Raw genomic sequence first — 26,950 nt, 5'->3', positions numbered from 1 at the left:
GTAAGGGGGGGAAGCGCTGTTGAGAGCTTCGTAAGACAGAGCTAAGGTTTTAAATTTACATTTCATTCTAGAGGATATGGCAAGCCAGTGTAGTGATTTTCATGGTGGAGAAGCAGAAGTGGAGCAGTGAGTGAGGTAGTTGAGTCTGGCAGCATATTTTGGATGGATTGGACTTGGGACTGGCGAATGAGGGGAATGTCAACCAGGGGAAGATTGCCGTAGTCAAGGCGGGACAGGATGTGAGTGAGTTAGGATTTTAGTTACATCATGAGTTAGAAAAGGGCGTATCATAGCAATTTTTCATGGGTGGACATGACAGGGTTTAGTGAGGGCTTGAATGGGAAGAATGAAGGAGAGGGCAGGGTCAAAAAAGACCCCTAGGCAGCAGGTTTAATGTGTTGATAAGACGTTGGTATTATTGACAGTGACAGAGTTTGGGTGTTGGAGTGACAGTGAAAGAGGGAAAGATTATTATTATTATTACACTGGGAACTCTGTTTTTTGTGTGACTGCTTCCAGAACTGCAGGGGTCTAGTGAGAGAAGGTCAGTGAGACGTGAGAATCTGACTCGGACAAGTTAATCTGGAATACCCTGTAGGGCCTATTTTCCCGCTAAGGCTGTTACACACCAGTACCAAGAGGTTGGTGAATAGTAGATCCAGGCTCTTGATAGTTCACACTGTAAGATGGTGCACATCACAGTAGACATGCAGACTAATGGACATGGCAGAGGAGACTACAGGGGAGGGTGTGTTTGAGGTGGTATTGGCGCTACAGATACTAGTTGCCAACAGTCAAGGAGTCCGCAGAAGAATGTATGCAGTGCAGTGGAGGAGCTTTGGCCACAAATGATCACAAACATATCTCTTGCAGTGTTCCCAGCAGGAGACTGTCTATTGTTACAGTTGTTTACAGCTCAGCTACAATGTATTACAGTTAGTAATATAAGGTTATGTTGTAGTTGTTGCGTTCCACTGACTGCAGGATAGATAGAAAGGTGGCTATTACGTGAACCCAGGGAGAAGGATCTTTGCCGATCAATCATAGGAGAACGGATCGATCGGCACCTTGGGTAATCAAATGCTGCATATATTAGAACAATAAATGCAACCCAGAATAATCCTGCAATTGTCTCAATATGCAGTAACTTCCATTGGGATCTTCTTTTAGTGAGTCTTGAACAAGAGAGTAGCTATATTTCAAATCTCAAATATGAAGAACATAGTAAGCGGTGCTACTATCTTATCCACCCTTCAGCATTGGAAGACACATAAAAGCCTATTCAATTGAATGGACCATAAGGTGTCTTCTGACACCGAATGATGTCTTATGGCATAGTACAGTTTGGTAATAATGGCCCATTGGGAATTTAACTATAGAAGATGGACTATATTTCGTAATCCATAAAACACCTTCTGGAGGTGGAGGGCACCTTTCAACACATTGACAAGAATAAGCTTTAAAGCTGCAAACCATGCAATATCCTACATGTATGTGTGTTTTTTTTTTTAAAATAAATCAGTTTTGTACTAAGTAACAAGCGTTTTTGTTTCTGTAACAACCATTTACAAAGTCACATTCCCTTCCTCTTCTGAAACAGGCTCTGGCACATCCCTTTTTGAGCCCAGCCCTCTCTCTAGCAGTGTACCAATTGTATCTAGTGTCTGAAGGTGGAAAACAAATTATATCTATGGCGCTCGGCTTATATAGAATAATTATACATTTGTAAAGGATATATACAACCAGGAATGATGATGCTGGCAGATCCAACATGATACTCCACGTATGGATGATCAAACATGAAACGAAAAATAAAGATACATAGTATAATACTGTAAAACACTTTTTTACAAACAGAGAAAACAGATGCTGAGAACAACAGGTGACTATAATGATTATAAAAAACACATTTAATATAACACAATGAATCATACAATTAATAAACACAATTAAAATAAAGAATGAATGAATATGGGTCCCACTAGTACAATCCTGCTGTGGCCAGAGTGCCCGCTTACCAGAAGATGGTAGGATGTAGGCAGTGGATAATCAGAGACTATGCCCTCTCTTCTGTGGCTACTCCATGTGCTCCTCACCGACATCGGCGCCGTGTTGTTATAAGCCACGGCTAGGGTATGGGACGGCAGCCCTGCTCACGCTGGGATAGACCTCTGCAGCTCTCGGTATTCCACAGCTCGATACACGTGTACCTGGGAAATCCTACTGTCGATCGCCTGAAGCAGATTCACCATATCTCTAGCCCGCGGTGCTGTGAAGATGGTAGCGCAGATTCGTCCGCGATCACTTGACGGGAAACTCGGCAGGTAGTGAAGCAGTATGTACGTGGGACCACCCTACGCGTTTCGGAAGACCAGGCTTCCTTCCTCAGGAGTGTGTAAATGATATTAAAGTCCCTGTGCGTCCATGTACTTATAGTCCCAATTTAAAGGTACAGTATACCAATTCAAAAGTCCTGGACATGCGCAGTAGAGATATCTCGTCTGCTAGGTGTCTCAGCAAAAAACAAACATATGACAAATGACATGAAGACATAATGAATACATACATGTAAGATATAATAATAATTAAATGACATACATATTACAACAGTATGTAACTATAGATTGAAATAAATAAACGGAACCTAAACATCTCACAGCATTACTGAACTCCATGGATGCAAAACTCATGCTAACCTCCAAAACCAAAATGGACAATATACAATTCCTATGCCCTATGGACCTCTATATTCCCTTACCACGTACAGAAATATCTGTATGATGGTAAACCTAAAAAGACCGTGTCCAGTACCTAAATGTAAAAATTCATTGGCTGTAAGTGATTCTAAAGTGGAAATTAATATTTATAAATAAATATAAGGTAATGCTAATATGATATAATAAGTATCAAAATTCATAATGATAATCTACTATATTAATCTAAGTGCTCAAAAGATAATGTGATTTATAACTAAAGGATGGGGATGTGTTAATGTGAATAATACTATATGGTGAATAATATCTAAATTACATTCTAATTAAAACATACGTTTAATAAAGTGAAACTTTTTTTTTTTTTTGTAAACTTGTTTTTTATTTGCATTTTTTGTTAAGACCAATGTGGAGTGGGGTACAGAACATAAAAAGGGGAGGATGTTACTTTTAATGTGATATAAGATAATATATCATGTAATATGTATGAGTCGTAAAATAGAGTTTGCAGATGGAAATTCAGTTTAAAACTAGAAATGATTTAAGATCAAAATCTATGTTAAGACCCAATGGCGTAAAAGTGTGAAGTTCTTAGATCCAAAAGGATTCTCGTCTCTCTTCCATTGGCCATACCTTTAAGACCTCTGGGGTCTTTATCGTGCGCCTGGAGAAAATGATTAGATACGCTATGTGTGATCAAGCCTTTTTTAATATTGTAAATATGCTCGTACAGTCTGCGTTTTATGGGCCTGGTGGTCATACCCCGAAACTGCAGGCCACAAGGACATTCAAGGAGATAGATGACATTAGTACTATTGCAGGTAATATGTTGTTTAATGGTATAAGTTCTAGTAGTTTTAGTAGAGGTGAAAGAAAGACTCTTCGTACTATATTTGCAAGCTACACATGTGTTGCAGAGATAATATCCTTTGACAGCATTGTCATTGCGATGTTTTGTACGCATCAAGGGGCAACTTGGAGCTATTTTTTGGCCTATATTTGAGGCCCTTGTAAATATGATTTTAGGATTAGTGGGTAGTATATCTACCAGATCTTTGTCCTTCCTTAGGATTGGCCAATATTTACGAAAGATTTTCTTTATAGCCGGAGCCATTTGGTTATATTGGGTGATGAATGGTATATCCAGTGTTCGACAAACCTATACATTTGCTCGCCCCGGGCGAGTGGATTTAACCCCCGGGCGAGTAAATATTGGCCCAAGCAGCACACGTTTGGTACTAGGTGGCGAGTAGATTTTTTTGTGTGGCGAGTAGATTTTTTGGTGATTTGTCAACCACTGGTATATCCAATATAGAGTCGGATTTTTTCTGCTTATATTTTAGGAGGGTGGTTCTATCTATTTGTTCTACTTCTGAAATAATCCGATCTAAGTCAGACGGTGGGTAGTTTCTATCTATAAATTTATTTCTTAGATCTTGTGCTTGAATATTAAATAACATCTGGGGTGGAACTATTCCAACATCCAGTTACTGACAAGGAAAGAGAAGTCCTCTCCAAAGGCCTGTCATTTGCCCCGGTTACAGGACCCAATAGGTTTAAATTATATGTAGATGTACAGCGATACGTTAGAAAATTATGTCTCCTGAAGTATTTTAAGAGAGATGCTAGACAAAATACGAATATAAATTTGCCTATTAACACAGTGTCCAGTACCATCTATACATTTAAGAATCCATCCACTTTTTTTCCAAAATGTATTAGTGGTCCATTCATAAACACCTTTGCCCAGATGGTTACAGACAACCTCGAGACACAGAGTCGCAAATTTTAAATAAATAAAGACAATCTCAGTATTGAGGACAAATTGTGTGTTACGTGCGCTTGGAGAGAATGACTCTATTGTGATTAAGCCTGCTGACAAGGGGGGGGGGGGGGCTGGTGATTATGGATAAGACCTACTATCTTCAGGAATCATTACGTATTCTTGGAGATAGGTCCACTTACCAACCCCTCCCCTCCAATCCTACAGACCACTATCAACAACAACTATTAACTTTTCTAAATACAGGCCTGAATCAACAAATTCTCACCAAACAAGAATTTGAGTTCCTTTACAATCCACATCCCATTATTCCTATTTTTTATATAATTCCCAAAATTCATAAAAATTTAAACCAGCTACCTGGACGTCCAATTATATCAGAAATCCAATCTTTGACCTCACATCTGTTTCAATTCATAGACCATCATTTGCAACCATATGTAGTTAAACTCCCGTCATATCTAAGGGATACTACCCACATACTGCAGACCCTCAATGGTTACCACACTATCATTTAGTAACAGCTGACGTCACTTCACTGTACATGGTTATTGACCATGCACATGGCTGTGATGCTGTCAGGCAGGTCTTGGACAATGACCCTTTACTTTCTAATGCATTAATATCATTTTTGTTTCAGGCATCCAATTTATTCTTTCTCATAATTTTTTTAATTTTAATAATTCATATTATTTACAGGTATGTGGCACCGCCATGGGAACCAGGTTTGCTCTTAGTTATGCCAATTTATTCATGGGTAGCTGGGGAAATAATTTCATCTGGTCCGGCTGCCCCTTTGGAGCAAACCTGGTGCTCTGGTGGTGCTACATTGACGATATTATTTTTATTTGGTCAGGATCATTGCAACAGTTAGAAGCATTTCAACATTATATGAATGATAATTTATTCAATCTAAAATGTACTTTTACATCAAGTAATGTCTCCATAGAATTCCTAGATTTAGTTATATACATTATGGATGGTTCATTACATACTAAGACTTATTTTAAAAAGTTCAGGCGAACAATTATCTCCATGCCGACAGCCATCACAGCCAAGTCTGGATCAATAACATACCAAAAGGACAGTTTACCAGACTGAAACGGAATAGTTCCACCCCAGATGTATTTAATATTCAAGCACAAGATCTAAGAAATACATTTATAGATAGAAACTACCCACCGTCTGACTTAGATCGGATTATTTCAGAAGTAGAACAAATATATAGAGCCACCCTCCTAAAATATAAGCAGAAAAAATCCGACTCTACAGTATATTGGATATACCAGTCATCACCCAATATAACCAAATGGCTCCGGCTATAAAGAAAATCTTTCGCAAATATTGGCCAATCCTAAGGAAGAACAAATATCTGGTAGATATACTACCCACTAATCTTAAAATCATATTCACAAAGGCTTCAAATATAGGCCAAAAAATAGCTCCAAGTTGCCCCTTGATGCATATAAAACATCGCAATGACAATGCTGTCAAAGGATATTATATCTGTAACACATGTGTAGCTTGCAAATATAGTACGAAAAGTCTTTCTTTCACCTCTACTAAAACTGCTAGAACTTATACCATTAAACAACATATTTCCTGCAATAATACTAATGTCATCTATCTCCTTGAATGTCCTTGTGGCCTGCAGTATCGGGGTATGACCACCAGGCCCATAAAACGCAGACTGTATGAGCATATTTACAATATTAAAAAAGGCTTGATCACACATAGCGTATCTAATCATTTTCTCCAGGCGCACGATAAAGACCCCAGAGGTCTTAAATATATGGCCATAGAAGTCCTCACGCCTCATTGGCGAGGAGGCAATATCACTAGTCTTCTGGGGAGACGAGAATCCTTTTGGATCTACGAACTTCACACTTTGACGCCATTGGGTCTTAACATAGATTTTGATCTTAAATCATTTCTAGTTTTAAAATGAATTTCCATCTGCAAACTCTATTTTACGACTCATACATATTACATGATATATTATCTTATATCACATTAAAAGTAACATCCTCCCCTTTTTATGTTCTGTACCCCACTCCCCATTGGTCTTAACAAAAAATGCAAATAAAAAACAAGTTTACAAAAAAAAAAAAAAAGTTTCACTTTATTAAACGTATGTTTTAATTCAAATTTAATTTAGATATTAGTCACCATATAGTAGTATACCAGTCACTTGATCACATTAACACATCCCCATCCTTTAGTTATAAATCACATTATCTTTTGAGCACTTAAATTAATATAGTAGATTATTATTATGAATTTTGATACTTATTATATCATATTAGCATTACCTTATATTTATTTATAAATATTAATTTCCACTTTAGAATCACTTACAGCCAATGAATTTTTACATTTAGGTACTGGACACTGTCTTTTTAGGTTTACCATCATACAGATATTTCTGTACATGGTAAGGGAATATAGAGGTCCATAGGGCATAGGAATTGTATATTGTCCATTTTGGTTTTGGAGGTTAGCATGAGTTTTGCATCCATGGAGTTCAGTAATGCTGTGAGATGTTTAGGTTCCGTTTATTTATTTCAATCTATAGTTAGATACTGTTTTAATATGTATGTCATTTAATTATTATTATGTACTACATGTATGTATTCATTATGTCTTCACGTCATTTGTCATATGTTTGTTTTTTGCTGAGACACCTAGCAGACGAGATATCTCTACTGCGCATGTCCAGGACTTTCGAATTAGTATACTGTACCTTTAAATTGGGACTAGAAGTACATGGACGCACAGGGACTTTATTATCATTTACACACCCCTGAAGAAGGAAGCCTGGTCTTCCAAAACGCGTAGGGTGGTCCCACGTACATACTGTTTCACTACCTGCAGAGTTTCCCGCCAAGTGATCGCGGACGAATCTGCGCTACCATCTTCACAGCACCGCGGGCTAGGGATTTGGTGAATCTGCACCAGGCGATTGACAGTAGGATTTCCCAGGTACACGTGTATCGAGCTGTGGAATACCGAGAGCTGCAGAGGTCTGTCCCAGCGTGAGCAGGGCTGCTGTCCCATACCCTAACAACACGGCGCCAATGTCGGTGAGGAGCGCATGGAGTAGCCACAGATGAGAGGGGAAACTCTCTGATTATCCACTGCCTACATCCTACCATCTTCTGGTAAGCGGGCACTCTTGCCACAGCAGGATTGTACCAGTGGGACCCATATTCATTCATTCTTTATTTTAATTGTGTTTATTAATTGTATGGTTCATTGTGTTATATCAAATGTGTTTTTTATAATTATTATAGTTACCTGTTGTTCTCAACATCTGTTTTCTCTGTTTGTCAAAAAGTGTTTTACAGTATTATACTATGTATCTTTATTTTTCGTTTCATGTTTGATCATCCATACGCGGAGTATCATATTGGATCTGCCAGCATCATCATTCCTGGTTGTATATATCCGTTACAAATGTAAAATTATTCTATATAAGCCGAGCGCCATAGATATAATTTGTTTTCCACTATCTATCACCTGACCTGGGGTCAGTGTTATATCGCAGGCAGCCAGCTGATCACCTATACTATATATTATTAACGTCAGGAATTAGCGATACTTTATCTGTTTTTTCTAGTGTCTGAATGTCACATGATATTCCCACAGAACTTTGCATCTTTGGTCCTCTTCTGCTGCACTGACAGCCATTTAGTGAACCCCTGAGCCGAATCTACGTCGGTTGATCACAGGAGAACGGATCGATCGGCAACTTCGCTAATTATTTATCATTGTGTGGATTGTATTCATGCACATATTAAAGGGAATTATTTTATTTTTTTAAACAAAACAGCAGCTTGGACCGCTGCATTAAGTTCTTCCAATTGTACAATTAGATGATCCTCAGAGGACAAACATATAGATATATATATAGCTGCAAAGAAAGGAGCGCAGAAAAGAACCTCCTATGCTGAAGTTTTCTTTATAAAGTATAAATCAACACAATAAAAATTTCAGAATGGACACTTACAAACGTGTCTATATAAGAGCGCATACGTAGCGCAAAACCTGGCTCCTCCATCCTGATTTTGGCACACCTCCGCCCGTGCCCGGCTCACCTCTCCGCAAGCCTCAGATCTTCTGGATAGTGTCATGGTGATCTCACTGGGAACTATGGCATGCTCTGGTTGACCAAAAAACCTAACACGTGTTTCTCAGATACAAATGCTACAAATACAAGTAAACCAAAATAGACACAAAACAGTTACACCTAAACAAATACACTATGTTATTATTTGATTCTAGACTGTCTTTCATCCCAACATTTCCCTCCATGTCCACATTCATTTTATATCAAATGTCCAGTCGTTTATATTAGTATCCAAAGTATTTTTTAGTATCAGATGCACGCATTACTGATTGTAACTTAGTGAAGTTATAGATTTTAGGATACATTAGTACATTTGATCTTGCTATAGCTTAAATTAGTTTAATTTATTTTTGGTTCTGAGAGTTACGTTTGTTTGTTTGTTTTTTCTATATCATCCTGTTTATACTTTTTCTTATAGGATATAATTTGTTTTTGTTTAGATGTAACTGTTTTTGTGTCTATTTTTGTTCATTTGTATTTGTGTATTGCATGGGGTGTGTAATCAGCAGATAATGATTGTCTGGGGTGTCTGCTATTTCAAATGATCCAACACAGATGTGGGCATATCACATTAAAGCTTCCAACACTATATATACACCTATGAGGGATCACACACCACTTTACCCTTGACAAAGCAGATCTGAGAAACATGTGTTGGGTTTTTTGCCAACCAGAGCATATGTAGTGCGCAGTGACGTCACGAGGACACTATCCAGAAGATCTAAGGCTGTGGCCAGGGTGGCGATGAGCGTGCAGGCGCTCATGTGCGGCTGCGCAAGCAAACAGCAAATTCAAATTTGCTTGCTTGGCAAGCAGCTAAGTGCCGCGCATGCTCAGGCACTTGCTCACACTGGCCCCACACAAATTGTCGCAATGTGTTTCATCCTTGACCAGTGTGAGCGCGCCTGCCCACTTGGCGCCACCCTGGCCGAGACCTAATGTTGAGGCTCATGGAGATGGGAGCCACGGCTGGACGGAGGTGGGCCGAGATTGGGACGTGGGAGCCAGGTTTTGCCCTACATATGCGCACTTACACAGACACGTTTGTGAGTGGCCATTTTGGAGTTTGTATTGTATTGATTTATACTTTTTAAAGACATATTTCACCATTGGAGGCTCTTTCCTGCACTTATTTTCTTTTCAGCTACACATTTCTTGGAGGTGGTAGGAAGACCCCCCACCATATACCGTAGGAGCAGCATTTAAGGACTTTCCCATACATTGAGTCTGGCCAAGAACATTTAAAGCTTTCCCCCCCTGTCACTCTTTCCCTCCTCATGTCACCCACTCTCCCTCCCCCCATTGCACACACTCTCTTCGTATGAACCTTCACCTGCAGCTCCCAACTGTTGCCTTCCTAGATACAGAGGGAGCAGAGGTGTTACTGCCACAGATCCTCTCCTGTGCTTATCACTAGTTCCCAGTGTAAAGAGATAAGTGCGACCGTTATCATCAGCGCATTAAGCGGCTGACTGGAGGGAGTTGGAGAAGCTCCCAAAGGGGGGTGCAACATCTCTGCAGCCTGTGCACTGGGAAGTTAGAGGAAAAGATGCTCCCCCCACAAGGTCACTACCTCCCCCCCCCCACATGTCACTCTCGCCCACGCCCAATGTCACTCCCCCCCTCTATACCACTCTCTTTCCATAGTACTCTCCTGCCTAATACCACTCTATCACCCCATGCCACCAAGTTAACCCCCCATGTCACCCACTCACTCTCCCCACATCCCCCACTCAGTCCCTCACATCATATATATATTTTTATGCTACCCATGTTGTCCACAACTGTATACAGTAAACTGTTATACTGTTCATTTTTACTGTACATCTTATTTGTGAAAGCTAGTTGCCCATTCAGCAGTGCACTGAAATCAATCATTGTTACAATAAAGTTATAAAAAGTCAAAATGAATGACTGGAGCTGCCTCGTTTCTAGTCCTCACTAGTTTCAAGTGATCTTGCTCATTTTACCAATGGGTTGTTTAAAGAGACCGGCTGGACGTGGGTAGTTGTAATATTCAGCAATGACACATTATAATGTGATGTATCACTTTCTGCATCACTTGATGCCCCTTTTTCAACATGCAAAACATTTGATGCTGAGGTGTCAATTGGCTCCACAACAAGCAAACACTGGATGCATACTATGCATTAGATAGAACAGGGGTGCACAAACTTTTTTGTTTGCTCCCCCTGCCTGCTCTATCCCCCCCTCCCCCCCCCCCCCCGCTGGGGGGCGCATCCCTACTTTGCGCACCCCTGCATTAGAACATGCATTAGAAATTAATCATGTGAAACATATCAGTCAATTACACATATATAATAGATGTAATGTAAAATGTATAAGTATCCAACTCTGATCTCTGCATGAATATTATTTGAATGACTTTACATAAAAATATAATTAATCATAATTAGACTCCATGTGTATACTAATTACATTACATTCATACACAAGTGTCCTGCATACATAGTACAAAGATTAAGTGAATAACATTAGGCACACATTGGTCAAATATATTTTAATTTTGCATTCAAGAGTTCAGCAATCTTTAAAGGACCACATACAGTATGTGTGTGTGTGTATATATATATATATATATATATATATATATATATATATATATATATATATATTACACTGTGTATATGTATATATATATATATATACTGTATATATATATTACACTGTGTATATATATACTGTGTATATATATATATATATATATATATATATATATATATATATATATATATATATATATATATATTGTGACATAGTCCAAAGATGTTAGGCAGCTTTCTGCCCCATTTTAGGTCAGAAAGTGCAGGAATAGTTAAAAATGATCCGTTCCACATCTTCCCATTAACTCAGGCAGCTGGATGGAAAATCCAGACCACAGATTACAATGGCTCTAGTTCTCCCTCACCTGCTCTTCTAATCACATGCACAGGTACTTAGAGCAGAGAGGTTTTGCATTTCACTCTCTCTCCTTAGAGCCTGGAGGCTGGGGGTATCGCTGCTCCCTTGTTTCCAGTTTCGGGGTTGACGGCCCCTCCAAGTATCACAGTCCCAGAGGATTTGCCGGACACCTGGGTCCGAGTACCCACCACAAAACAGATAAGCCAAACAAAGATGTATTACTGTTTGTAATGGACTATGCTGTATCTAGTGACCCTAATTGAGAGGGCATTGTTTTAAACTGGGGGAACCAGGTTAGTTGGCCCAGCAGCAGTTAGAGGCTGATTCTATGTGTAGTTAGATCCCTGAAAGGGATAGGATTTTGTTTATATCATTTGGTTTCTTTTTTACTTGAAATAACAATGTGGGAAATACTGTAACACTGAAATGTGTGAACTGCTGAATGAAAGTATCTGAGTACCTCTAACCTTCACATGTTAAAGCTGCAGTACATTACTTGGATGAAAATAAAGCAGGCAGAAGCCTGAGTTAAGCAGCTTAATACTTTGCATGATCCTGTTTTTGTATTAAATAACCCTAGAAGACTGTGTCGGGAAGAACCCAGACAGGCGTCGGCACTACAAAAGAGGGGCGTTTGTCACATATGGTGGAGAATGCGGGTCGACACTAAAAGTCTGTGGGTTTGCAAATAAATGCGGGGGTCTAAAATGGCCACCCAGCTGAACTAAAGTACAGATGCTATGAGTGAAGTCTGTCCCACTGTGTATATCAGTTGTGCTTCTAGCATACACAGAGAATGTGCGAAGTGTGGATGCAATAGCACCCTGAACCCAAACAGAAAACCAAAATGTTTTGCTGAAGAAAAAAAAAAAATTGCATCTAGCAAGTGCTGTTTGTAAAGCTAATGCCTTTTGCTGAAGTGAGTGAATTTGCAGCTAGCAAGTGCTGTATGCAAGTTGCTGAAGTGAGTGAAATTGCAGCTAGCAAATTGTCCCTGCCGGGCTTCTAAAATGGCCGACGTGAAATGTTTGTTTTGTAATGTACATAATCATGAAAAACAGTGTCCCTTCAGGCCATACGATGATGATGATGATAATGATGACTCGTATGTGGCCCCTGGAGGAGAGCCGTACCCACAGATGAATTTAGTATGCTGGGCCTGTCATAAAGTAGGTCACATGGAAGATGTGTGCCCCAAAATTTTCAAAGACAAACAGCTGCAAAAGCAAGCAACGCCCTATGAGTGCAAGCAAGATGTGGAAGCTGATACTAGTGAGCGTGTGCCCAGTACCACTGATATCTCTGGAGCTAATAAAGCAAAAAGAAAGAAGAAAAAGAAAACTGTTCCTCAAGTCACAGGGGAAGTGACCGAGCCACTTGAACCTGCGCTGTCAGGACATGCGTCAGAAAGGCGCCGAGATGTGCTGCAGACCGGAGTGACCGGCAGAATTGTCACGGGAACAGTGGCAAAGGGAAAAGAGGAGCAAAGGGAAGCTGAATCCTTGAATCAGGATAAAGAGGCTTTGGTTTCTGCACTCCAAGCTGCCCGCCATGATTATGAAGTCCTGCGGCAGGGATTGGTGAAGGAGCGAGAATGTTGGAAGAAGGAGCAAGAATCTAACAATAAGGTGCGAGAATGTTGGAACAAGGAGCGAGAAGCGAATGCCGAGTTACAGAGGTGTATACTTCCAGCTTTACAAGAGCACGAGGCTTTGAAGAAAACAGAGTCTCTCTTATGGAGTGAGCTGGAAGAGGTGACGACTAGTCTGGAAAAGGCCAACACCGTAATTGTCACCATGGATGAAAAACAGAGGAAGTCTGACAAATTGATTGCTATCCTAAAACAGAAATACGGGAAGGCTCTACAAGAGGTGCATGCGCTCAGCACAGAGGTGCAACACTTACGCCTGGAGAGCCACGGTCTGAACACAGAGCTGGGAATGTTGAAGCAAACCCATGAGATTGCCCTAAGTGAGTTAGAGACTGTAAAGCAAGAAAATGAGACTCTGAAATTGGAAAATTCAGATTTGACTGACCAAGCAGAAAAAGTAAAGAAACAGTTGACTCAGGAAAAGTTAGAAGTGCAGGAAGCACTACAGAATGCATTGATGCACACTCAGAGCCAGCACCAGGAAGAAATGGACGCTCTGAAAACAGAATTGCGACATGTATGCACAAAACAGAATTCTCTCGTGGAGGAACTTAACGTTTTGAAAAAGGAGAAAAGCATTAGAATAATTCAGAAGCACTGCAAAGCTCTTATCCAAGGAAGAAGGGAAAGAGAAAATTATCAGCGTAAACGCGCCGCAACTATCATCCTACAGGCTGCCTACAGAGGGATGAAAATTCGTCAGTTTAATCGCCGGAATAAAGCAGCCTGTGTACTTCAATCATTCTACCGTGCCCGCATGGTACGAAACAGGTTCCTCATTATGAAAGGAGCAACTATAAAGATCCAGTCTCTGACTAGGATGACACAGAACAGGATTCGCTATCAAACCCTGAGAAATGCGTCACTGGTTATACAGCGGTATTTCCGCCTTAATAAATGTAGGCCTCAGGAAAGAGAGGCCCAACACTACATGCCTGCCAGCTGCAAAGGTAAAATGCCACAGGGTACAGCCGGAGTTAGTGAGCGCCCCATCAAGGTAATCAGTGCTTCATCTTCTACGTACCATATAATTGCCCCAGAGGGGAAATCCCAAATCTCTGAGAGTGATGGTCTTGAGAAAATACATGGCAGTAAGAAGTACCATAAAGGTTCAAAGGTTGCAAAGCAAAAGCGACGAAGGTCAACGCTGGCCTTGAATTTTTCCGGATCTCGCCACTCTGGGCCACAATATAAAGACAAAGACTATCCGGCCCCAGAGTTCTGTCAGAGGCTAAAGAAACAGTCCAGTCATTTGCAGGTTGCAGCAGCCTATGAAATAAAGTCAGGAAACGTAATGGACTGGAAGTCAAAGAAAAAAAAAAAAAAAGTGTTTGGGGAATTGACCGATATTTTTTTTTGTTATTACACGTGTGGACTATGTCACGGACACTTAACTATGCAAATAAGCTATTGTAGTTAAGGTATATTAGACCTCTAGAATAAGCATTTTGTCAATGTTACAATGTTATATTGGTTCTCTGTGTTGAAAATGTAGCTAAACTACAAATTAATATACAGGGTTGATGGCCCTTTCGGTTGGTAAATTATATAATGAAGTTCATATGCGTGTCATGTGAATACTTAATGTTGTTCTGAAGAGTTAGCTCAAGTATTTCAGGTAGGACGCTCACCTCAGTGAGGTCCATGGCCGCTCACCCCAGTAGGTGTGAGCTGGGGAGGGGGATATGTGACATAGTCCAAAGATGTTAGGCAGCTTTCTGCCCCATTTTAGGTCAGAAAGTGCAGGAATAGTTAAAAATGATCCGTTCCACATCTTCCCATTAACTCAGGCAGCTGGATGGAAAATCCAGACCACAGATTACAATGGCTCTAGTTCTCCCTCACCTGCTCTTCTAATCACATGCACAGGTACTTAGAGCAGAGAGGTTTTGCATTTCACTCTCTCTCCTTAGAGCCTGGAGGCTGGGGGTATCGCTGCTCCCCTGTTTCCAGTTTCGGGGTTGACGGCCCCTCCAAGTATCACAGTCCCAGAGGATTTGCCGGACACCTGGGTCCGAGTACCCACCACAAAACAGATAAGCCAAACAAAGATGTATTACTGTTTGTAATGGACTATGCTGTATCTAGTGACCCTAATTGAGAGGGCATTGTTTTAAACTGGGGGAACCAGGTTAGTTGGCCCAGCAGCAGTTAGAGGCTGATTCTATGTGTAGTTAGATCCCTGAAAGGGATAGGATTTTGTTTATATCATTTGGTTTCTTTTTTACTTGAAATAACAATGTGGGAAATACTGTAACACTGAAATGTGTGAACTGCTGAATGAAAGTATCTGAGTACCTCTAACCTTCACATGTTAAAGCTGCAGTACATTACTTGGATGAAAATAAAGCAGGCAGAAGCCTGAGTTAAGCAGCTTAATACTTTGCATGATCCTGTTTTTGTATTAAATAACCCTAGAAGACTGTGTCGGGAAGAACCCAGACAGGCGTCGGCACTACAAAAGAGGGGCGTTTGTCACAATATATATATATATATATATATATATATATATATATATATATATATATATATATACAGGCATACCCCGCATTAACGTACGCAATGGGACCGGAGCATGTATGTAAAGCGAAAATGTACTTAAAGTCAAGCACTACCTTTTCCCCACTTATCGATGCATGTACTGTACTGCAATCGTTATATACGTGCATAACTGATGTAAATAACGCATCTGTAACAGGCTCTATAGTCTCCCCGCTTGCGCACAGCTTCGGTACAGGTAGGGAGCCGGTTTTGCTGTTCAGGACGTGCTGACAGGCGCATGCGTGAGCTGCCGTTTGCCTATTGGGCGAGATGTACTTACTCGCGAGTGTACTTAAAGTGAGTGTACTTAAAGCGGGGTATGCCTGTATATATTTTTTTTTATTGTCAATAATAATGCATAATAGTTCAACAGTTCTTGCATTAGCCGTTGCACAAGGTGATAGCATAACCTTTGTGACCTATGAAAACACCACTGCACATGTAAAACTTCATTTTTTTTCTGAGAATCGTCTTCTTCGGTATTATATCTGCTCTTTTAAGTTAAAACAGTCCTGCAACATTTTCAGGTGAAATACAACTAGAAAATGCAAAAAAAAAAAATACAGTTTGGAAGATCTGTGCTCAGGTCTGGTTGTTATGATGATTTATTGATGGTCTTGAGTCATGAGTCAGCCTTGTAATTGATTCCACATGTGGAAATAGATGTAAGAAAGCAGAGGTCCCCTGCAGAGTATTCCTGCGTACCTCTGTGCAAAATATAAGCATACCATAAGCCAGGAATTTATTTAGAACACATGGTTCTTAGCTAATTCTGCATGATCACAACTTGGGTAGAATACTACTTGATTTCCAGGAAATCTGGAACAACGAAAACAATCTATAAGTCATCTGAAAATGTTATTTGGTGTCTCAATGATATTGCTATAAGGTCTCAAATTCCCTCAAAAAGTGACTGATGAGTTACTTGTTCGGGTTTTACATTTCCTCTCCCAGCTTCTGATGTACACAATGGGGTTTATTCGTTGGACCGCAATAGTGCCGCTCAGGCCACTAACTATCACATGGAAACGCCCATTGAAGTAAATTGGGAGTTTCTGTGCAAAAGTGTCCTGATCGGCACTGTTGCAATTTAATGAATAACTCCAGATGTGAGACCCAGCCAGCTGAAATCTCATAGTAGCATCACCACTTACCCTGTAACCTACCCGGTCACTTTAATATAAGTGGTTTGCGTTGGGTGTGCTTCAACAGTCCAGACAAACCCAGGCCTTCAAAAGAGAACGCTGAAACCAACCAACACGGTGGGGTTTCTCTAAAAGCATTGTTAGTGAAGCCTAATGATATGTACTTATGTAAAATGACATAAACCCTTACTCATCGCAGTCTAGTAATAGTTTCAAGATCCAAAAGGCAATTTGTATCATTATTGTCTTATGCAATTCTGCAGAAACATATCAAGTCCATCTGTATCATTTTGCAAAGGATAATCAGTCTTTACAGGTCATATCAAATAATGGAAATATCGTATGGTGGTGTCAAAAGTTCATGTACAGTCATATCCAGGTGTAATTGTTTCTCCAGGTTTTTTTAAGGACTACAAAATATGAAATGCTGGGTTATATTACCTACGTGTTGCACAGTGACAGTTTCTGAGCAATCTGGTGTTACTTAGAGTAATCTCCCCCCCGAAAAGACATTATTACAATGATCTATCTTAACTTTTGTTTCTAGTAGTAAATGTATAGAGGAGTCTCCTTGTTTTGAAGCACTATTGCTACCTGTAAATCACATCATCCTGGGGTGATACAGCCTCCCACAACTTAATATTCCTATCAGTATTCATATTAAGGATACACAGCAAGTCTCTGTGGGCCTGTGTGCTTATTTGCACGTCATTACCCAGAATCCCTTGCTGCAGTGGAAGCACTGTATGCTAAGAGATAACGGTGAAAGGCGGGGTTTCCGACCTGTCTGAGTTGTGAATCTGCTCACAAGTGGTATTTTTATTTTATGTTTTATTTACATTTTTTGCACTAAAACAGTGGTTAGTGCCCACCACTACCCCCTACCATCCACCACCCCCTCCCACCACCACCACATTATGTATATATTACATACAAGAGAAAGGGGGGGGGGAGGGGGTAGGAAGGAAATTAACCACTAATGCAGAATGGGCACATTTTCATGTTTCACATCTCTTTTTATATCACCACAACAAATGCAGCCGGTACTTTTATGTAGGTGAATGTGATACAGTAATTGCCAACCACATTTCAAGTACTAAAGTACTGTACAGGCAGTCCTCGGTTATCCGACACAGTGCGTTACTCAAAATGGCGTTGGATAGCGAAACATTGTAAAGCGAAACACGTTTTCCCATAGGAACACTGTTTAAATGAAAGGTTCCGTTCCTGAAGGCATTTTTAACACTAAAATACACCAAATATTTTACGCAGGCAATACAATATGCAGCACACACATAAATTATATTATAGTGCAGGGGGGCGCAAACTTTTTTTCCCTGCGCCCCCCTGGCGGCTGTCCCCTCGCTCCCGCGCCCCCCCCCAACCCCAACTTACCCGCGCTCCGGCGTAATGACGTCACGTTGCCATAGCAACGTGACGTCACATGACCTCGCAGCGTCATTTTGACGCCGCGTTGCCATGGCACCGCAGGGAGGAAGCCGCCGGAGCCACGGTAAGTTAGGTTTACAGAGGCCCTGCAGCTCCCCCGGCACTTAATTTAAGTGCCTTCGGGAAGCGCGCGGGGCCTCTGTAAACCCCGCGCCCCCCGTCGGCAGTGTCGCGCCCCCCCCGGGGGTCGCGCCCCACAGTTTGCGCACCGCTGTTATAGTGCATATACTGTATTATATATAATATAACATAATAAATAATATATTATATAGTATAATATAATATTATATATATGCTCTTACGACGCTTTGCAACGTTGTGTATGTGTGTATACTGTATATATACACACATACACATAAAAAAACGTTGCAAAGCGTTGGATAAGCCGCATTGGCGTTGTAAAAATGAACATATTGCATAGCGTTGGATAAGCCATTCGTTGTAAAACAAAGCGTTGTAAAACGAGGACTGCCTGTATATAACAAACTGGAGAAGTGCTTGTGCACGTTCCACATCCTTTGCTTTTTCCCTTATGAATGTGTCACATGATGTGCTGAGGTTATGGAGAAAGCTGTTGATATGTAACAGATCTAGGGGTTCTTAAGTTATTTTCCCAAAAAAATTTGATTTTCAGGTTTGTTATTTTTTTTTAAAATTATTTTTGGAACTTCTAGCCCAGGAGTGGCCAACTCCAGTCGAAGACTGCGCCACTGATTGAGCCTCCTGTGCTGAAGCAGGGATATCCTGAAAACCTGATCTGTTGGTGGCCATTTAGGACTGGTGTTGGTCACCCCTGATATAAGTTGACTGGAGTTGGTTACTCCTGGTCTATCCCAATTCACCCGGCGAAATCTGCTCTTTCTGCAGAGAACACGTGAAATTAATGGGACAGTTTTGCACAAAATTGACTACATCCGATGAATTGATGGCAATCTGCCACCACAAATATTGAGCCAATTTAATATTCCCCTTGACAGCAATCATAATGATTTCCAGAAATGATAAAATTACACTATATTCCATCCTGATGTCAATGGCAAATCATTGTCATTATGTTAGAGAATGAATGTAATGGTTCCAATCTTAGGAAGTCTTTGAAATGCATCTTAGCCGTTGTTCTAAACCGGGAGCGGCCAACTCCAGTCTTCAAGGGCCACCAATAGGTTAAGGTTTAAATAGATCCCTGTTTCAGCACAGGTGGCTCAATCAATGGTTGATCCACCTGTGCTGAAGCAGGGATATCCTTAAGACATGACCTGTTGGTGGCCATTGAGGACGGGAGTTGACCACTCCTCTCCTAAACTATATGCAAGTAATAATTGGATCTGATACTTTTTAATTTATGGGAGTTGTGCTTAAACAAATATATCTATTTTCTGTCAATAATTAATTAAAGATGTATCATTTTGACATGACAACCTGTGCCACACAGGCATTCTTTGTCATATATTTATCAAATGTAGGGAGTACAATATATATTAGGGGTCATTTACTAAGCTGTTTTACTGTGTATTACTCCACTGGCCATTCATGGATGTTCCAGTATAGAATAGTAAGTACTTGGTGAATCACTCCCTAAGGCCTCGGGCATGGTCAGCGCTTATGCGCTGACCCGTGCTGAGGTGCACTGCTGCTCGGCAGTGAGCCCCTGCAGCCGCAATGAGAGCGGCTTTAGCAGGGGCTCGCACACGCTTCCGCAAATGTGCGGAAGCGTAAGTCTTAGCAAAATTTTAAATTCAAGCGCTCGCCGGAGCACAGGGCCGGTCACGTGAGCGGTTCGCCCAATGAGGGCGAACCAGCTCCGTGACGTCACAGCCCCCCCCGCCCCCCATACGCCCCCAGACGGCGCGCGGACCAAGGCCAGGGAAAGCACCCGCTTTCCCTCAGCCTCCGCGCGCCTCAGCACGGCTGCAGTCCTATGGACGCAGCCTAAATTTGCTCTAAGTTTAGTGATCATCAAAAGACACATAATGCACACAGATTCTTCATTTGAGTAACAATAATTAATAAAGCCATACACACTCTTGTTTCCTATAACGTCCCATTGATGTACCTTATAACCATAGTAAAACCCAACTGTTTTGCCTTTTCCCCAAAGCAGAGGGCAACAGTTGGTGATTGGCAAGGTTAGAGAACATTATGCCAGGAACGACAATAATCATTATTTTTAACCAATAAGGACAAAACAGCAGAGCTACAGTATACTTCTCAACCAACCCTGTTAAGTCTTTCCTGTCATTTAAACTCAAATAGCACGTGGCTGTATTTACTAGTTACATTGTTATTCCTACTGGCATCACCTGAGGATGTGGTTGGAAACGTGTAGTAATACACAGCATTGCTTTTATTTTCAAGAATAGTCATGTTAAGAGGACTGAAGTCCAAACTACTTGTTTAATTAAAATTAGCATCTTCCAACTGCAGTTAATGTATAATGTGTAGTGTGTGTGTGTGTGTGTGTGTGTGTGTGTGTGTGTGTGTGTGTGTGTGTGTGTGTGTGTGTGTGTGTGTGTGTGTGTGTGTGTGTGTGTGTGTGTGTGTGTGTGTGTGTGTGTGTGTCTGATAGCATTGCATGACTACAACATTTCAATCAACAATAGTTAACGTTAATTCTGTGTATATTTATTCCTAGATACTGTTAGAAGTTGTGTAGCAAAGTTGTTCTTCAGCTGTCCAAGGAAGGGCCATTACTGCCTATACAGTAAATCCAGTTTTACCCTCATCAGCAGACAACCGCAGCTATGGATCCATATCATGTTTCTCTTTCAGCAGGTGTGTGCAAATTACAGACAATTAATATTTCGGACTGTGCAGGAAAGGAACATTTGGGATATCATGGCTAATTTGAAAGCAGCAGTATCACTGGGTCACCCTACAGCTATTCAGCCATGAAAATGGCATTCACAGCACTAGAACCGCTGACACAAAACCGAGGTCAAACATTTAGACCTTTTCGAAGATTAGGTCATGTAATAATAGTGTGCGCCTACTTGACCTGGCTACTAATGAGACGTTTCCTGAGTGTTGTTTATTAATACAGTGTTAGGGGTAAACAGGTTTCTGTGGCCATCTTAATTACTGCAAGAAATTATGCAAGATGTAGGACTGGGTGAGTGTTTATTCAGGACAGAAACCAATGCTCCGTCTATAATTCATTAGTCTCAGCAATGAGGAATAGGGATGTGGTCAGAATTAGATCATACAATTGCCTTGCAGAATTTCATCGGGAGTGAAATTCAGTTGTGGACCAGTTAAATACCATTATGGCTGTCCAATGGAAATATTTGAAAATGGGGGGGCTTTGATATGTATGTTAAATACTTAATATATACTTCTTCAGCAAGTAAAACAGATGTCATTTTGGTATAATTCCCTGTTTCATTTTCTGTTCAGAACTGAATCTCTGTGTGGAAAACACATTGCTCGTTTAAATGATATAGCATAAAAGTACATTTTGGGTAACCATATGAAACTCATCTTGTGTTTCCATTTAAGCACTGAGATACCGGATAGGCCCCTGCAAGTCCATCAACTCCCTTAAGGACAGTATAAATCTCACTAACAGTATGCATATGATGGGGCTCAAGAAATATATAACAATATCTTATTGTATTAGTCCATAAACCAGATAAGAATGTTGCTAAAAATGGATTTAATCTCACCCTTGAAATACTAACCATAAAAAGCCAGAGTTAGGACATCCTTAGCAGTTTATAATTGAGAGATACCCTTGTTATGGGTATACTTAATCAGTAAATTACTTTCCTTATACCCAACTCTAACTGAAGTCATATATGGTACATGTCAATATTAAAGAGTGAAGTTGCCAAGATTAACAGTCATTGCTTGGATGGAAGTATAGTAAGAATTCAGTTTATGTTGAGTGATGCAGTTATCTACTAATCAATGTTTTGCCTATTTCCCTTACTGTACCTTTAGCAGTTTATTCAGCAGTCACTGTAATTATATGCTATGTGGTGAGGAATACCTCTGTAAAAGAGTAAATTCCTAAACTGAACGCTCGTCTAAATCCGTACGAGACACTTTCTTAGAGTACATGTTATCCTTCCTGATGTCCCGTTCCTTCTCCCAATGTGTACACTGTGCCTTCTCCAGCCAATGCATGACTGTGAGTGTACACTGTGCCTTCTCCAGCCAAAGCATGACTGTGAGTGACACCTCTGTTTTATAAATCAGTGCTCATCAGTAAACCGTTTCATAATTAAAGCAGAAATCTATTCTACATCACAAGAAAATGATTACTAATTGTAAACCATAAAAAGAATTCGAAATAAAGAAACATGACAATGAATCGGGGATGGGCCGAGACCTCTTGTGCCTGCTTTAGTATGATATCTACCGTATCTCATGAGAAGAGATGGGCAAATGCTTTGGCGAATTTGGATCTGCAGCGGATCGGACGGTTAATTTGGTCCGCGCATTTCAGCGGATCAATGTCAAAAAAGGTGATTCGCATTTTGCGGATTTTTAATTATTATTACCAATAACCTCTGCGACCCATGGACTCATTTGTAGCACCCAATCCGCAGATTCAGCACTCTGTTGGCGGATAACGGATGGCTGAATCCGCGGATTGGATTCTACAAATCCGTCCACGGGTTTTATCCAATGGCGGTTTTTGATGAATCCGCGCAGATTAAAACCGACCAAATCCATTTGCGGATTTTACACCATAAACTGGATTTTGAGGGGAAATGCGAGAAAATCCGGAAAACATATTTGGGCGGATCCGCCCTTCGCTACTCATGAGTCTCTCGCTGAACTGCGCTTTTCCCACAGAGCACAAGACAATTAAATAAAGACAACAGCTATAACATCAATATCCAGTATTACAGTTTTATTTTCTAATTCACATACATTCCATTATTCAAAATGTGTTACATTGTTCATGCAAGTATGACTGATGTGTACCGTGAGTTCACAATTGAACGGCTCATCACCACCACACATAATTAGCAATAATGCCAGCAAGAAGCTCCCTAGTGGGGTTTGCGTTGTTAATATATTCTTATCACCGTGGAATTTAATCCTTTTCAAAGAAACTGTAACAGACATACGATACGCAATACAAAACTAACTGTGGGGGGATTGATTCCTCTTTGTGCAGAGAAATATACAATGAAACTGCAGTTACTTTAACAATGGCTTTTTTGTTTTATATATTGTTAACATTGTTGCCTCACATGTAATGGTTTAAACCAGTGATGCTGCACTCCTCAAGAGCCACCCACAGGTCAGGTTTAAATGATATCCCTGCTTCAGCACAGGTGGCTCAATCAGCGGCCCAGTCATTTTGATTGAGTCACCATTGCTGAAGCAGGGATAGCCTTAAAACCTGACCTGTTGGTGGCCCTGGATGACTGGAGTTGAGCCCCCCTGGTTTAGAAGACCCTCCAGCAGAGGCTAATGAGGCGTATGGGCCGATTCATCAAGCGCTGGTACGGGTAAGCACAACTGATCCTGCGGGAACTCCCAGTTACTTAGATGGGAGTTTATACTGGGTCAGATTCTCTCACCAGAACCGGCTCTTGATGAATCTGTCCCTTAATGCAGGGGGTTGGACTAATTCCAGTCCTCAAGCCCCCCTCCCCCCTGCTCCCCGCAACATGTCTGGTTTACAGGATTTCCCAGCTTTAGCAAAGGTGGCTCAATCAGAGGTTCAGTCAAGGACTGTGCCTCTGATTGAGCCACCTGTGCTGAAGTAGGGACTCATTGAGCCACCTGTGCTGAAGCAGGGATGTCCTAAAAACCTTACCTGTTGGAGGGGGGCTTGAGGACTAGAGTTGAGCACCCTGCCTTAATGGACCAATATCACCAACTATACTCTACCCATTGTCCAAGTACATATAATTATTTATGACCATGTGAAGTGTGACTAAATAATCCTGCCAATGGCAATGTCTATTCCAAAAATGGACAGGCTTCTGAAATTCTTTATGCACTTGGGTCAGTTACCAATTGGAGAATTTTGAGTGCTTCCTTTTTGTAATATGGGTTAATGGCAGGCAGGCCGCACTCAGCAGGAGAATATATTTCCAGATGTATGGCTAAACTACAATAAGCTCAGTGGTTTGCCTAATAAAGTGCTACCTACTCGGAGACTTAATAGAAAATGACTAAGCAGCCGACATGCTGTTTTAAGTATAGTGATGCATTAGTAATGTTGAAATGAACTAGGCATGTGTTATGATTTATAACAACATATCCCCAAATGTTGTGTTCGTGTTTCTCTTCAGAGTTTGTTTCCTGAGCCATTGTCCATGCAGAGTACGTCCATGCAGGTCCTTAAAACCCTCTGGGAGAAGACACAACTGGAAGGAGCTCATAGCTTGGAAACCACAATTATCCAGTCCATGTTTCCACACAAAAAGGTGAACTTTTATCACGATGGAACATAAATGAATAGGCTATAAGGTGTCCTGTCGTTTAGCACCACTTAGTAAATAAGGCCTCAAGTCGTGTGTATTCAACAGTATTTAGATACATTTCCCTTTATTGTGAGAAATGCTTTGTATCAGGGGTGGCCAACTCAAGTCCTCAAGGACCACCAACAGGTCAGGTATTCAGGATATCCGTGTTTCAGCACAGTTGTGGTTCTGAGCCTCTGATTGAGCCACCTGTGCTGAAGCAGGGATATCCTGAACACCTGCCCTGTTGGTGGTCCTTGAGGACTGGAGTTGGCCACCCCTGCTTTGTGCCTTACAGTCAAATTACCGCTGCCCAACACTCAGAGCAAGATTCATGGCTATTCATGATTTCATGTCTAAGAGGAGAGGGAAGGTTGAAACAACAGCAAATTCATTTTAAATGCCAGTGTCATACACTCAAACATATGCAAACATTCCTGGGTATGCAGCACACATGTATAACACTGTACATTCTCGCACCTTATTTTGTAAAGTGAATGTGTTGCAGGGTACATGCAACTACACACGCGGGGTCTCTTGACAAGGCTTATTTATTTAGCCTTAAAAACATACAACACACAAAACAAAAATAGCTTCTCTTCAGCAGATAAAACAAAATACCTTATCTTCAGTGTGGCAAACAAAGCAGTTTCTCTTTAGCATGGCAAACAAAGCAGTTTCTCTTCAGCATGCAGGACACAACAGTTCATAAACCATGTACTTTGCAAACAGACCTTATATCAGTAATCTCTTCAGTAACTCACTCCTGTCTCCTGACCAGCTAGGCTGCATGTGTGCACATCCTGGGGTTTTTAACACACCTTGATTAGGCAGCAGGGATCCAACTAATTGCCATGAGATTCCCAGCTGAAGTTAACCTCGTCATTGCTGCACTGCAGACTAAACATATGTCTGCCAGGCATATAGCTGGTGGCTTTTATTTACCCTGTCACAGAATGCATTTTCCTTTTTGGAGCACTGCAAAAACACCAAATACAGTAACGCGCAGCTATGTGTGACCTTAGATATAGCAAATGCTAAAGCTGCATCGATTCTCAGTTTCTGGGTATATAACCCTACCGTTGGCCATCTTGGGTCTCAGTGATACATCCTGAATCAGCATTCCCTAGACAAAAATTCAGGCCACAAATCAGTACAGTACATTATAAAGAGGCCTATTCCTGTCACTCGTAACTACGTATTATTTATTTATTTATAAAAAGTTTTACCAGGAAGTAATAGATTGAGAGTTACCTCTCGTTTTCAAGTATGCCCATGGCACATAATTATTAGTTATAATGACAAATACATGGTTACAAATACATAGTTACAATGAGTAAAATGGGTTATACTGTACAGTACATTATATACATTACAAGACATTGTACTGTATGCACAGTTAAAGATAATATATTATAGGCGTATATAAGTTACAGACCAGGTTAAAATGTGAGACCGCTTTAGTTTTGAAAGACCTTAGACTGGTGGCGAAATTGAGAGTCTCCGGTAGATTGTTCCAGTTGTGGGGTGCACGGTAAAAGAAGGCGAAGCGGACGGATACTTTGTTGAACCTTGGGACCATGAACAGTCTTTTTGAGTCAGATCTCAGATGATAAGTGCTGCGTGTGGTAGGGGTGAGGAGCTTGTTCGGATAGACGGGTAGCTTGCCCAGAAAGTATATGAAGGCAATACAGGAGAGATTAACTTAGACTCAAGTGATGACCAATCTAGTTCTTTGAGCATTTTGCAGTGATGTGTGTTGTAATTGCATTGGAGGACAAAGCGGCATATTGAGTTGTAGAGGGTATCAACTTTGCCAAGGTGAGTTTGGGGTGCCGTGCCGTACACTATTTCCCCATAGTCTATAATTGGCATCAGCATCTGCTATGCAATGCGCTTTCTGACTAGCAGACTTAGGGAGGATTTGTTCCTATATAGTACACCTAGTTTGGCATAGGTTTTGGATGTCAGGGTATCAATGTGCAACCCAAATGTTAAATGGGAGTCAAACCATATGCCCAAATATTTGAAACTAGTAACAGGAGTTAGGGTTTTATTAGCATTGGTTCTGATCTGTAGCTCCTTCATTGGAAGCTTTAGAAATTTAGACTTGGTCCCAAATACCATTGTTACAGTCTTGTCAGTGTTTAGAAACAGTTTGTTTTGGGAAATCCAATTTTCAAGTCTCAAA

General features: G+C 40.8%; 1 protein-coding gene across 7 annotated transcripts in view; it reads left to right on the top strand.

Annotated features, from left to right (window-relative positions):
• The window catches only part of VEPH1 (ventricular zone expressed PH domain containing 1), a 197,960-nt gene that overhangs the window by 119,777 nt on the left and 51,233 nt on the right, over nt 1-26,950 (top strand). For 4 of the 7 annotated variants that reach the window (XM_075570553.1, XM_075570551.1, XM_075570552.1 and 1 more), the window contains exons 10-11: nt 20,964-21,103; nt 24,589-24,723. The exons of 2 other annotated variants lie outside the window; for them this stretch is intronic. In XM_075570553.1, the coding sequence (XP_075426668.1) occupies nt 20,964-21,103; nt 24,589-24,723 (275 nt within the window). The remainder of the gene's footprint in view (nt 1-20,963; nt 21,104-24,588; nt 24,724-26,950) is intronic. One more of the 7 variants, XR_012788029.1, reaches the window with a different exon arrangement.

This window comes from Ascaphus truei, chromosome 14, assembly GCF_040206685.1.
Source record: "Ascaphus truei isolate aAscTru1 chromosome 14, aAscTru1.hap1, whole genome shotgun sequence".
Taxonomy (NCBI): Eukaryota; Metazoa; Chordata; class Amphibia; order Anura; family Ascaphidae; genus Ascaphus; species Ascaphus truei.
The sequence above is the reverse complement of the archived record's forward strand: the minus strand, read 5'-3'. Positions and strand labels throughout refer to the sequence as shown.